This window comes from Ailuropoda melanoleuca, chromosome 2, assembly GCF_002007445.2.
Source record: "Ailuropoda melanoleuca isolate Jingjing chromosome 2, ASM200744v2, whole genome shotgun sequence".
Taxonomy (NCBI): domain Eukaryota; kingdom Metazoa; phylum Chordata; class Mammalia; order Carnivora; family Ursidae; genus Ailuropoda; species Ailuropoda melanoleuca.
This window is the reverse complement of record NC_048219.1, coordinates 185855270-185869752: the sequence shown is the minus strand read 5'-3', so window position 1 is coordinate 185869752 and position 14483 is coordinate 185855270. Positions and strand designations below refer to the sequence as shown.

The window sequence follows — 14483 nt, the reverse complement described above, 5'->3', positions numbered from 1 at the left end:
TTCTAGTATTTTCTCCCATTTTTCATCTGTTCCGATGGCGCTAGGCTCTGTGATGCCGGCACACATGACAGGAATGCAGTTGCCTCATTGTCTGTGTGCTTTCCACTCACTATGCCAGACACACTGCTTTCCCGCCAGTGCTCTCCCTCCCTTCCCAGGGTCACCTTCACAGTGACACCTTTCCTAGCTGCTCAACTTTTAAAATGAATTTAAAACCGAGCTCTCACTGCCCTCACCTGGCATTCTGTGTGCCTTCCCCCTGCTTTATTTTTCTCCATAGTCACATCCCTTCTAATGTGCTTTACATTTTGCCTATTTATTGTGTTTCTTTGCTGTCTGCCTGATTAGAACGTAAATTCCACTCAGGTAGGGAGTTCTGTCTGTCTTGTTTTTTAGTAAACGTTCAGTGCTTTGCACCCGGCTTGGCACATGATAAGTAGTAAGTAAATATTTCTCGACAGAATGCATGTGATGATAACAATAGAAATGACAAAATATTTAGAGCTACATGATAATGCAAGTATTGCGTAATAAAATAAATGCAGGACTCCAATGGATACTAAGAAACCCCATGGAAGTACTTAAAAGGAGATCTGAATAAATGTCATAATAAAGACTTAATACAGTAAAGATGTCGATTCTTCCCAAGTGACCCATAAGTGACAAGAGGGATTTTCAGGAAGTAAAAATATCGTGGCTCAGCGGAAAGGAATAAGGTGCTGACGGTGACACAAGTATGAAACTTGCATAAATCTTGCAAAGCTTGCATCAGACCAGGCTCTCTTCCCCTCCCCTCCTCTGCCTTCCCATCCCCCTCCTGGCCTCCGAAGCCCTCTCCCTGCAGGGCTGACAGCTGGATGGCAGAAAAAAAGGATCCACCAGCAATTTTCAATTTTAACATTTGATGTTATTCAACTAACACTTATTGAAACTGACTCATTTCAAAGCACTTATTGCAAACTCATTTACTCTTCCCAGTTATCCATGGAGATAACTGTCCTTCTGTTTTGTTTACAGGTAGAGAAATAGGCTCAGGAAAAAAGGAATGGCTCAGTCTTACAGTGAAAGTCTACCAGTAAAGATCTTTACAGGTTATCTTGCCTGGAGACTTAAACCTGGTGCTCAGTAAACGTTCATGAAAGCAAGTTGATCTTGGAGAGCAATATTACTTTTCTGGGCCCTAATTTCTTATGGGAAAAAGGAAGGACTCTGTTTCCACACGTTGGAAACCGAGAGAATCTATTCATTCTCTCTAACGCATTGAGGCTGCACGGTATATTTGAAAAGTTGAATTAGTTGTCCAGCTTTAAAAATGTGGAGGCCTCATATAAAATCTGGATTTTTCAGCTTTTTGGGGGAAGTCTAAAGAACTAGAGCCCTGCATGCCTTCACGGCAGCAAATGTCAGAGGTGAGCTGTTGCTGAACTTGGCATCCTCGTTCATTGACGCTACCTACCTCTCTGTGTAAGGCATTTGATTTATAATTTCTGAGACGCCCATATTTTGTGAATAAAGATTTAGTAATGAATTAGTGACAGAACAGAAGTTAGGACGTTAGGACTCATGATTTCGCCCTGTCCATTATATCCGTGCAAATTCTTTGCATACATGCCAGTCTCCGGGCAGCCCGGAAATTCTTAGGCTCATTGCAGACTCACCACAGGTCAGCAGTCGCCAATCAGATGGTGGATGTTCCTTCCCACACCTGTCTCCACGGCAGTCTCCTCACGCTCGCAAAGCCAGCCAACGAAGGATCATCTCACATCAGGCTGCACAGGGAGGGCGCTAATCTCTTTCATGTGAGCTGACCCAGGGCATCCTTAAGCATTCCCCTCACAGACTTAGCATGTCATGGATGCTGTGACCACCAGAAACTCCCCCAGCTCCTCCTTCCTTTCCACAGGGCTGCCCTGCCACTGTGTGGTACTCAAATGTCAACACAATGGCGAGATGGCAGACGGTCAAACTGGCTCCTGAGTCTGGGCTCATTGCAAAACCAGGTGCTTCCGGTCACCTGGGAAATCAACTGACGATAGCTACATATCAAATTCAAGGTCAAAGTGAATTCTCAGCATATCCTGCAAAAGTAGAATTTCTCAGCAGCTGTTTAAATAATTTATAACAGCGGGAAGTATGCCTGCCTGAAAAGTGAGATGTAAGATTTCACGTAAGTGACATTTTTCTCTTATGTCTTAGAGGGGAAGGCAATCAGGTGTCTCCACATAGATGCGGGCTAGTGGTAATGATGCAGTTAAATCCCCGAGTTCTAATCTGACCTTGCTTATCCTCTGTCACTGACTAAAACTGAAGGTTCTGAGAGATTAAGGAAGCCACGTCCTCCCTACACACCATATTCTAGCAGGGCATGATTTTATGTCCAGAAAGACATGCTGTGTCATCATTTATTCAAGGAGGATCCAAGGAAGGTACTTGGTGCCAACTCTGTTGTCTGGAAAGCAGACATCCTAATGCCACTCGTCTCCTTTCTTAAACTTTGCCCTTAGATGTAGGAAAAGCCGAAGATCCACTCCTTTCTCACTGTGCAGACCCATGCTGGAGGCTGGAGGGGAGTGGTTTATTAGCTGATGTAGATGAGGGAATTAGCTAAGTGGACATCTGGGGAGACACTCTCAATCACAGGGACAGTCGAGACCAGGGTCCTGAGGCAGGAATATGTCTGGAGTGTTTATGGAACCAAGAAGGCCAGTGTGACTAGGGTGGAATAGAGTGTTGGAGCAAGGGGAGTGGCAAATGCAATCAGGGAGGAAGCAAAGACCAGAGTGCAAAGACCTTGGCGGTCAATGTGGGAACTTGCCCTTTACTCCCCCTGCGCTGAAGGATCACTGAAGGCTATCATGCAGAGGACTGACTGATACCCAAGTGCATTTAGTGTGTTTGGACCCACTCAGGTGTGCAAATCCATGTTTTCAAATATCAATTTCATAAATCTGAATACACATCAAGATCTACTGCAGGAGAGTTATGACAGGTGTAGGGTTGGACCCATAGAACTGCATTTTAAGCAAGCACTGCCAGGTGATGCTGAGGGGTCTGAGGACTCCTGCTCTAAAAATACGGCCCAGAGTCTTGATTTTCTTAGTTCAAGAGAAAGATCCAGGGGCACCTGGGTGGCTCAGTTGTTAAGTGTCTGCCTTCGGCTCAGGGCATGATCCCAGAGTCCTGGGATCAAGCCCCGCATTGGGCTCCCTGCTCCACTGGGAGCCTGCTTCTTCCTCTCCCACTCCACCTGCTTGTGTTCCCTCTCTCACTGGCTGTCTCTCTTTCTGTCAAATAAATAAATAAAATCTTAAAAAAAAAAAAAAAGAGAGAGAAAGATCCAAAGCCCATCAAGGAGTCATGGTGGCAATGGCCATAGCTCTTCCACACGCCAACAATCACCTGCTTTGCCATTCTTCAAACTGGATCCCCAAGCCAATTTATTGCTTGGATTATTACTTGAAAATAAATCACAGGTAATTATAGAACCACCAGTCCTAACATTTACATAAAAATGTACCAGTTCTAAATAGCTTTCACTCATTTATCAAATTTCAAAACTGACAACTATTAAAGACCAAAACTAGTTTTGTAAGGAAAAAGTCCAGTTCTCACAGCCATTTGATTTAATCAAAAGTCTAAAAAAAAATCCCAAGAAAATGAGATGCTGGTTCATTTTATTAAATTTCTTTCAAGTTATCTATTGTCTTTTCATTACTTAATTTTTTCCTTATGGAAGTCCTTCATGTAACTATATATTTTTTAATTCAGATGGCATACAGGGATAAATAAAAATCATCCAAAGTCTTACCAGAAATAGGAATTATTTTCCTTTTGGGATGTTTCCAATCCATTTAACATGTTTTTTTTTAAAGATTTTTTATTTATTTATGTGACAGAGAGACAGCCAGCGAGAGTGGGAACACAGCAGGGGAGTGGGAGAGGAAGAAACAGGCTACCAGCGGAGAAGCCCAATATGGGACTCGATTCCCGAACGCCGGGATCACGCCCTGAGCCGAAGGCAGACGCTTAACGACTATGCTACCCAGGCACCCCTAACATGGTTTTGATTTTACTCTATATACAGTTGAATATATTACTTTTTCAATCAACATTTTCAGGTTCAGAAAACTATTCTGTTTTATGGCTATTTCATATTTTATTTATTTATTCTCTTTTTTTTTTAACATTTAGATATTTCCAGGTTTTGCTATTAGTGTGCAATGAGCGTCCTTTTATAAAAATCTTTAAATGTAATTACTTTCTTAGGTAGAGTCTAGAAGGTAGAATTTAAGAGTCTACAGTTATAAGCTTTTAAAATATTTATTATTACTGTTAAATTGCTTATCAAAAAAAACCCTATTATCAATCAGTAAGTATTATCAGTTGGTGTGTCAGTAAACAATTATTAATAGTTTTGCATTAATTTTATTCACTTTTCAAAATCTTTGCTAAGTTGTTAGGCTCCTCCAAAAAAAAGAAAAAAAAAAGTATTTCACTATTTTAATTTGCAAAATTACTAGTGATGTTGGGCTCTTCTCACATTTTCTCCCATTTGTTTTTCTTCTAGGAATTGTCTGTAACTTCCTATCTGCAAATACACTGGATGCTCACTGTTTTCACTTTTAGAGCTTCGGACTATATTGAAAAATTTAATAAGGCAAGGACCCAACAAATACTTTTTATTTTCACATACTTCAAAACTATTGTCTCCAGATGATCCTTAGAATGGGTTCATTGATTTCTTTTTTTTGTTTAAGTCCTGTAGAGATTTCGATTGGGCTTCCACTAAATCTATAAATTAGAAATAACTTAAGACTTGTTTAAAATATACAATCCTCTCACAGGGATCATAATCTCCATTGTCTCAAGTTTTCTGTCGCCTTAAAATGCTAAATTTGTCTTCATTATTAACCTTACAAACTTTTTAAAAGATCATTTCTGAGTTTTTATATATGGGGACCTCTTGTCAGCAGAGTATGTCTCAATTATTTTGTTCTATACAGTTATTAGTAGTATTTAGGAAAACTACAGATTTTCAAATGTTTATTTTGCAACGTAAGGGTAAATTACAAAATAAAATTTTTGATGTTCTTTTCCTTGAACTTTCTAGATATTCAATCAAAGTGTCTATAAATAATGATGGCTATCTTGTCATTTCCAACAGTTATACAAGTTATTTTTATTTCTTGCTCTGCTGTGCTAGATGCAATTTCAAAAATGATTTTTAATGCCCACTTTCATGGAATTGTTTCCAAAAAACCCTTTACAGAACCCAGGGCAATACTCTAGGTTATTTCAATCCTTCAGGAGAGTGCATTTAGGCCTGACATCCTAATTCAAGAGGCTTATCAACAAATGGAAACATGTTTGAAAGAGAGTGTCCATGATGGACGTAAGGCCCTTGATCCCGCATTAGATCACAAACAGTTGAAGGAATTGGGGGTGTTTATTCAGGAGAATAGACATTCATTAGAACATGATAGAACAAGAATTTTCATTAAAACAAGGATTGGATGCATTACATAACCTCTCCAAAGAGAAGGATGAGAAACAAGCTACATAGAAGCCAATTTTCTGTCATTGCAGATAATTTTAATTAAAAAGTAAATAGCATAACTTGGTAGGAAGGGGATCCTCCTAAAGGAGAAATACTCAAATATAGTGTCAATAATCAATTACAGAGATGCTTTGGAACAGATTTGAACATCTGATAGGGGGTTCAACTGATAACCTTTAAAATCCAAACTCCATATTTCCATAACCCACTGCTATAGCTTGTAGAGTGCCTGGCACAGAAATGTTTACTGAAATTCATTTAAATACAAATAGAAGGAGTATAAACAGACTTCTTATTTTTAGACTGATTTTTTAATAAGACATCCCAAAATTTAAATATATATAAAAATGAGTATACATAAAAAGGGAATAAGACTTTCTCCAATAACGCCTTCAAACTGCAGCCTTAGATCAATCAACAAATATTTATTAAGCTAGGCAAAAAAAAAAAAAATCAATATATACAGAAAACAGAAGGAAATGAATGTGCAGGGAAAACTATCACCATGAAAAATTTTCTAATCATTTGTACCCTATTGCAGAAGTGCATATGTTTAAACATTAATTGAATTTCCAAATAGATACTGCTATCAGAGCATATGCTATTTAAGATTCATACTTTTCATTCCCAACAAAGAAACCTCTTCAGGAAATAGGTAATGAAAGCTGTTAATTGTTCCATGTCCTTCTCATTCAAGATTAATGTTCAACCTATATCTTCTTACCTTCCCAAAATATCCCTGGGCAACCTTTGCCCAAGCAAACATTCTAAAACCAAATAATAGCAAAAATGCTTACAAGATAGAAACCTACTGAAAAGTGATTGCATGGTCCTTGGCCTTGTCTTGAGGGATTTAGGTATAATTATCTTTTATAAAAATCTCACTTCAATCATATGTCCCCTATGATTACTGTTACCCTCAATCAAAAGGTGTCAAGATTAATAATTTGCCCCAAAAGTACAGAATTATGACATATTTATAGAAAAGACAAGGCATAATTCTTAGGTGCCAGTTCTCATGTACTAATGACAGTTGGTAATTCTATAAAACATTTGGTTCCAGAAGTAGTAATAGAGAGAAAACTGAGTGGCTGATAGGAGTGGTGAGTTCATGACAGAAACAAGAAACTCTATTCCTCCCCGGAAATTTTTGGAATGCTTTCTTCTCTTCAGACACAAAGCAATATTCTAAAACTGTGGATTGATATGAAATGAAAGATACAAAGAAAAGCTCTGTTCTGAAAAACAAACCCCAGAATGAATAAGTCATGGAGATTCTTTACCTCCCTGACAGTCTAACTCCCCAAGTGCTGAAAGATGGCCCAGGGAAGAGTGACATCTATTGTTCAGGAAGGTTTATGGGGAGGATTGACCAGTCCCACTGAGTAGACTATGCATTTGGTTCATGAGCAAAAGGTGGCCTGTCTCCCCAGAGGAGCAAACCAGAGCCACGCGGGAAGAGGCAAATGGAAGCTAACATCCAGTTCGTAAGAATTATCCAGGAAATGCGGGCAGAGATCAACAAGCTGAAAAAAGAGAATCAAGTCCTCCGGAAGAAGCTGACTTCAAGTAGTCAGAGAACTCCTGGTCCCAGCGGAGAATCAGGAGATGAAATGGAAGAGGAAGTCACAGACCTTGGTAACCGCGAAAAAGCATCTGAAAAATCTCCAGCAACCCTTCACGGTGGTGTTTCCATTGATGCGGCACCAGCTGTACGCGAACGTCAAGGTACCGAATGTCCATAGCTCTTCTGGGCTGTGCCCATCTTTGCAAAGCTCTCCCGCACATTACGTTTATTGTGCCTCTCACATAACCGCAGAAGGTGGCATTGGCAGTGGTGAGTTCCAGCCTTTTTCTCCTGGTAGATTACCTTAAATCCCTAGGGGGAAAGGACCATTAGCATCTTCAACCCACATATTTTAGCAACATCAAAAACTATTTCCAGATCTTCCTGGAAAGGTAGGAATGGTAGGTTTGTGAAAATCAGTCACATGAAAAACAATGTGTTTTTTTCCTTCTTGACCTCAAGCATTTAAAGGTCACATCATAGAATCCTGAATGGGTGTGTGTCAAATACTATGCTCACTTATTAAGTTAAAATACTGCACAATAGTTCAGGGTATGGTTATTACAGTCAGACAAATATGGTCGCAAGTGATTTGTCATTCGTTATCCACTTGACTCAGAGATACTGAGGAGGAATCTTTCACCTTCGTTTTCTACATCGGGAAGTGTTAGAGTACCAAGGTCACATGGTTATAGTACCTATCTCACTGCGATAATAGACTTAATTCAGCCCCCGGCAAGCACACAACAAATGGCAGATATTTTTTTTACCCATGTTTTACAAAGAAACTTCCTGCCCTGTGTGAATGTGCGTTGCCCATTATTCAACCTGTACAGGTCGAAAACTTCAAGATGCAGGATCAGTGTCTGATCCATTCTAAAAATCAAAAGGTGAGAACCTTTTACAGGAAAAGTATTTTGACTGCGAAGACTATACGCAAAGTCAGAAATCAGCAGAGCAAAACTACATTCTGCATTTAAATGATCAGTGCCTGCCACACGCAGCATAGTCAAATAAAACCGATGTGTCTAATTAAATACTCAAATCTCTTAATATCACCTGTCAAAGGCTTCAGGCAATGCTGGTTAGAGGTTCTGAACAGCTTGGCAAGGGAACATGTCATATTTGCCGGCCGGTTTTCTCTGCTTGAGAGATCTCTCTCTAGCATGGGGCCCTACATCTCAAAGCTGGGAAGAGATTCCAATCCGGGCTTTTCCCTTTTTGTCAAGTGCAACTCCGAATCTGAGTAGCTCTGTCTGCTGGTTATTTAAAAGAACTAAAAGATGGGGCGCCTGGGTGGCACAGCGATTAAGCGTCTGCCTTCGGGTCAGGGCATGATCCCGGCGTTCTGGGATCGAGCCCCACATCAGGCTCCTCCGCTGGGAGCCTGCTTCTTCCTCTCCCACTCCCCCTGCTTGTGTTCCCTCTCTCGCTGGCTGTCTCTGTCAAATTAGTAAATAAAATCTTTAAAAAAAAAAAAAAAAACTAAAAGAGTAACTAACAAGGAAGTTAGACTGTCTCCTTGTTAAAAAAAGAAAAGGAAAAGAAAAGAAAGGTAGGGATATTTGTAACACATCCTTGCCCCACACTTCCTCAGCCCCTGCAACCTTGGACGTCGTACTGACCAGCTCTGTGTCTGTGTGGGTCTGTCTAGGATATTAAGGGATGTTGAGTAGCTTTTCTGGCTTCTAATTACTAGATGCCAGTAGTATCTGCCTCTTACCCTCCGGTCATGACCGTCACAAATGTCTTCGGACATTCCAAATGTTGCCTGGAGGACAAAAGTTCCTCCGGTCGAAAACCACTGCCTCACTCCAAAAGCGGACGACACTCCATCAAATCTATTTTCTACAATGCCTACCCTAATGAAAAAATAAGTTGTCTTAGTATATCTCGTGGTTATTTTACCACAAGAATTACACCATTCAAAGAACAAAGAGTATTACTCTTTAAACTCTCAGGGCCTGAATGTCATCCCACTTAGGGGAGTTTAGACTATTCATAAAAGCTAAACACACAATTGATATCCTCTTTCTTCAGCATATGGATGGTAACTCCCGATAAGAATGTTAGCACTAAGTTTAAAAAGGACTTGAAAAACTGGTAAAATTGGGGGAACTTGTTAGTCGTATCAATTAAAGACAGAAAGAGACATGATTTACATTTGTGCTTGGAAGCCCAGTTGAGTTACTTTACATGTATCTATCTGTGTCTTATATGCGATGTGCTATTACAAAAGTGCACGACAGAAGTAGGAAGAACATTGGCCTGAACATGGGGACACCGGGTTGTAGTCCCAGTTTTGTAATAGTTTGGTCAACGCTGAGCAGGATACAGAAAATTCCTGGCCTTGGCATCCTCATGTAAAAATGAATGGATTCGATTAGATGCCTTCCCAGGCCTATTCCAACTGTAAAGTTCTGTGATCCTATGAATGTAAGATGCTTTCACGATCACTCTCCTCATCTGTAAAATGAAGACACCGATCAAATCTGTCTCCTCTGGCTGTTGAGAGCATTAAACAAGGTAGCACAAGGAAGACTCAACAAGAGTTACTTGGTAGTAGTTACCTTAATATCATTGGATATGCCAGAAAAATGCTATTTGACTTCGGCATGAGTTTTTTATCAGCAGTTTTAATAAGACATTGCCAATATCTATTGACGTTCATACTTAAAACCGAATCATAGACATTTGCTATTAGACAGGGACTTTCGAGATCATCTCCTTATTTTACGGTTGAGGTTATAAGGCCCAAGAGGTTAAGCAGCCTCTCCCATCCTTTCGCAACAGACTAATATAAACCTATTCTTTGAGAAGGAGCAATATGAAATCAGAAATGTGAGTCTCTTTAAGAAAGGGAACAATTAAAGAGGACCTGAAAGAGGATCACTTGGAACTAAAGGTTCTTTTGTTGATTGTGCGATATGTGTAGTAAGACAAAATGAGATTCTATGAGTGGAGAAGCCTATTTCCCCATCATTCACCTGATACAGAGCGATGCTACAGCCCAGGAACACAGCTGCTTGGAGATATATGTGTATATATATATATATATACACATACACTATTTTATTTTACATATAATAAATATATATTATTTTATTTTACATTTTATTATATATAAAATATATTATTTATATTATATATAAATAATAAGGGGATATATATTATATATATAATATACGGGGGATATATATATATATTATATATGTGGATATATATATGCTACAGCCCAGGGACACAGCTGCTTGGGAATACATAGATATACATATCTACTCATCTAGCCATATATATATATATATGTAAAATAAGGGGATATATATATATTTGGGGGAATTGTGTCTATGTGTATATATACGCACACCATATATATATATATGCCACAGCCCAGTGACACAGCTGCTTGAGGATATGTATATATGTTAATATATATAATAAAGGGATATATATAATATCTATATTATATATGGGAATATATATGTATACATTTATATATAAAATAAGAATGCAAAAGAACACCTGCTTAGAATGAGTCTTTGCTGGATAAATTCTCATGGAAGCATCTGTCAGGGTGGAGAAGCATTCAGTGGCTGTGAAATCCAACCAGCACTTTCAGGGATACTGCCCTTAGCCTCCTGCCCTGTGCAATGTCACCTTGGGACCATCAGGGGAGAAATAATTTGCTGCAAGGAAGATAAAAGAAATGACTCCTTACAGGGGTGCCCCAGCATTGCTGGGCCTCTGACTCTCTGCGATGTAGTCACATCCTTTGCTGGCAAACACACTGCATTTGGCAGCAAACTCTGAAATTGTGCTAATGACCCCGTGATGCTGTGTTGAATATCCTTTTCTTCTGACTGATAAGAAACTAAAGCATACAGGCTTAAGTCTGAATTTGTGGCCCAGAGAGATGAACAAAGACCAGAGTTGCTAGTCAGTCAAGCTGGAGCGTAGGTTCCAAATAAGAAGAAACTTCCTCTTGCTTTCATCGGCACGATTTCCTCAGTTGTGATTTCCTACCATTCACTATAAAGAGAATGTTACTAATCCTTCCAAACAGAAACTTTCATGATTGTCAATAGTCATAAACTTGTTTTTAGACTATTATAGAAGTTATAGATCATGGCCAAAGGAATGATTTAAGATAATTTAGAAACAGTATTTGCATGCAGTTAGTCACTTCAGATAGATTTGAACTTAAACCACTTCCCCCCACCCCAAACTCTTGCCTAAAAGCTGATCTTCTGCTCTTCCAAACCATAAAAAGCCAAGGCAGCCTCCACATTTTGCAATGACCTTAATGATCTGCTGTCTGTGTTCTGCAGACGTAGGCAGCAAACTCAGGTAAGAAATCGTTGCGCTTCTAGCACTCTCAAAACCCAAACACGATGCAGGCCTTTCTTAAACGTTCATGTCAGCTCATGCCAGTGCTGTGACCAGAAAGAAAAAAGATTCGGCAAACATTCTTTAAGTGCTCCAGAAAATGAAAACCAACCCATGAGGTCAGGGTTCTTCGCCCCCTGGGTAAGAACTGGATGTCTGGTCAGCATTAGTACCGTGTCACGGGGATTCAGACAAACTAAACTCCCTAAAATAAACTTCTTTTAACCAAAGTGCCTGAGTTATAGGGAACAGAGAAGACTCGATACATGTCAAGAAAAGAGTCTATTGGAAGACACTTATGGACAGAAATTGAATTGAAAGCCTTCAGAAACAAAGGCTGTAAATCTCTCCGTCTCTCTCAGGAACACTCCAGTTTTCCATGCCAGGCATCTTGGCTTCTTCCCGCACTCCTCCTGTGCTTTCGTCTCGCCAACAACAGGCTTCCTTGTAGCGACTATCCCAACTAAAGTCAAGACACACAAGCGTAGGTCAGCTAGCAGCAGCCAGTTCAATTATTTGTGGCCATTCAGGTGATATGGGTCTATGATGAACAGGTTCTTCTATAATCTTCTAGAAGGAGAGAGAAAAGCTGTCTAGCATTGGCATCTCCAGAATATCCGTGTTCTTCCCATTTTAAAGTCTTGTTTTATTATTTCTACACACCCAGGTCTCTGTTCTAATGCCGCATCCTCACAAACGTCTCACCAACCACACTATTCATACAGCTTCCAGACCCTCTCCCTCATCCGTCTCTATCCCCTCGCTTTATCCGCCTAGCTTGACTTCCCAGCACCTATCACTACCTGAATTTTATCACGTAATGTTTATCATCTGTCTGCACACAAGAAGGAAGCTCTATGCAGGCACGAGTTTTGTGTGGGATCACTATCCCCATCTTTATCCCGTAAAAAAGTGCCTGACACATGTCCAGCACTCAATTATTTGTAAAATAAATCAGTGAGTACATGTAGTTTATGTGAAAAAAATGAATCAAAAGCAATAGTTTTGTTTAGTTCGTTTTAATGAAGTACTATTAACGTAATTTGACATTTGTGGACATCATTAAAGGTAAAATTTTCATAAACTTAAATTTTGTGTCTCCCACGCAGGCAATGTCATGATTGTTAGACGCTATTCCATTTCCTCACCAGTTCATTCATTTGCTGCAAATGATCCCTGGAAAGCCGGGGAAAGATACCAAAAGAGTGGAATTCTAGAAGCTCAGGGAAGAGTTAAGTCACTGGCATGTTCTTCAATTAAGAAGCACGACAATGAAGAACAGATGTTTGCAGCAGATTCTTTGACCAGCACTAATTCCAACCAAAGAGCTTCTCCTGAGCATGTTTTTGGTGATGTAACCAGGTAATGCACAACCTGCCTCAAGTCAGGCTATAGGCACATGCTGCGATGGGTGCTAAGATGTTCCCCTGGATAAGCGAGGTCTTATCTAGTGGAGGAAACAAAACCGAATAGGCTCTTAGGCCAAAATAATTTGCATCTCACTTATGTGCATTTAGGGGATCAAAAGAAAGAAAAATTTTTTTGAGGTCGTATGGCACTCTAGCAGACACCTCTGGGAGAACACTTCATCAGTCCGCCCTTACTCATCGAGCGCTCATGACCGTACTCTGAGCTGGCCGCCAACGCTACAAGATTGAGCAAAAGCCAAACTTATGTTCAAAACTTTCATTCAGTGACAAAGACACGCGAGTGAACTGATCACTCTGTAAAGTGCTTCTCAGGGAAAAGACACATTGATTTTAGGAACTGCACATAGAAGTCCTCTCTGAGAGAGGATTGTTCTTGTGGGGGAAGTGACCCAATGGGTTTTAGGGGGTATAAAAAAGGTGCAATTCAAAAGGGCCAAGAGACAAAGAGAAAAGGAATTGGTTCTGCAAAATCCAGGACCTGGTGTTTAGGGACATAGGCGCAGCCTGAGAAAAAGAGGGATTTGAGAAAACATTTGAGAGATGGTCGGGGAGTCTTTAAGAGGAAGGTCAGACAGTGAACCCAGGAGTCAGTCGGTAGGGCCAAGGGCCCTTTCAGAACAAAATTGTCACTCTCAAGTCCAACTTATCCCCTCTACAAGGCTAGACCATGACCTCCCCTCTCCCACACACTGCACCCCTGCCTCCAATTCCCAGTTAGGCCCTGACTCTCTAGGGAGAGTCTCTACACATTTGTCTCCTTCAAGGAGAAAAAGAGGCCTGGGTTCTCATGAAGAAGGGAAAATGGAACAAATGGGGTGCAGAGAGAATAAAGGAGTCATCAAGTTCAGCAGTGACAGGAAATCAAATCGAGATATAACCAGTGATAGGCCTACAGGGGTTCTCATCAATATTGGAAAGAGCACTGGACCCCCCACAGGATGCAGGACACAAAGGCTGAGCCAGTTTCATTTGAATTTTACAAGACAGGATGAAAATTGTGTTTCACTTATAGAAAGTTCTATTATAGGACCTGAGAGAGTAGCCTGAGTCATGAAGGACAGCTGTATGTAGTCAGGCAAAGAAAACTAGAAAGATCACGTAAGGTGGAGCAGAAAAGACAAGAGCACAGAAGCATGCATGACTGTGGGGAGAACCAAAGTAGTCAAGTGAATGAGGGTGAAGGAGGGAGCACGAGCCATCATTAAGAGGCCTTCCGGGCAATGCTTACAAGTGTGTGCTTTGTCCCGTAATTATTGGAAAGTGAGTAAAAATGTCTTTCTGAAAAGTTTTAAAATGCAAAAATATTCAGAAGCAAATATTACAAAGACCACTGTTTTTCCCTGCAAGAGTTTTGTCACATTTTCTTCAGATATTTTTATATATAACAGGAAAAAAATGTTGCTAACAGAGAGATATAAGAATATCTCTCTTCCCTGATCCAGCCAATGGGCAAGTGTTATCATGAGTTTTGATTCTATCCTTTTGATCTATTTCTTTTTCATACCTTCATTATGTTCATTCATTCATTCAACAAATAACCCTG

The 14483-nt window shown here is 40.1% G+C and overlaps 1 protein-coding gene and 1 pseudogene across 1 annotated transcript; one reads left to right on the top strand and one right to left on the bottom strand.

Moving 5' to 3' along the window:
- Positions 1 to 7062: 7062 nt before the first annotated feature.
- On the top strand, positions 7063 to 12876 carry LOC117796001 (putative coiled-coil domain-containing protein 195). The gene is made up of 2 exons (XM_034642581.1): positions 7063 to 7285; positions 12620 to 12876. Exons 1-2 carry the CDS (start codon positions 7063 to 7065, stop codon positions 12874 to 12876), a joined length of 480 nt encoding a protein of 159 aa, XP_034498472.1.
- Positions 12877 to 13070: 194 nt separating this feature from the next.
- LOC100484855 overlaps positions 13071 to 14483 on the bottom strand; it is a 35486-nt pseudogene continuing 34073 nt past the window's right edge.

Bases quoted from the DNA above. Each gene is read 5' to 3' on its own strand.
- LOC117796001 (XM_034642581.1), top strand. From the start codon at position 7,063: ATGCGGGCAGAGATCAACAAGCTGAAAAAAGAGAATCAAGTCCTCCGG. The intron at 7,286-12,619 runs GTACCGAATGTC...TCTCCCACGCAG, and splicing joins AGCTGTACGCGAACGTCAAG to GCAATGTCATGATTGTTAGA.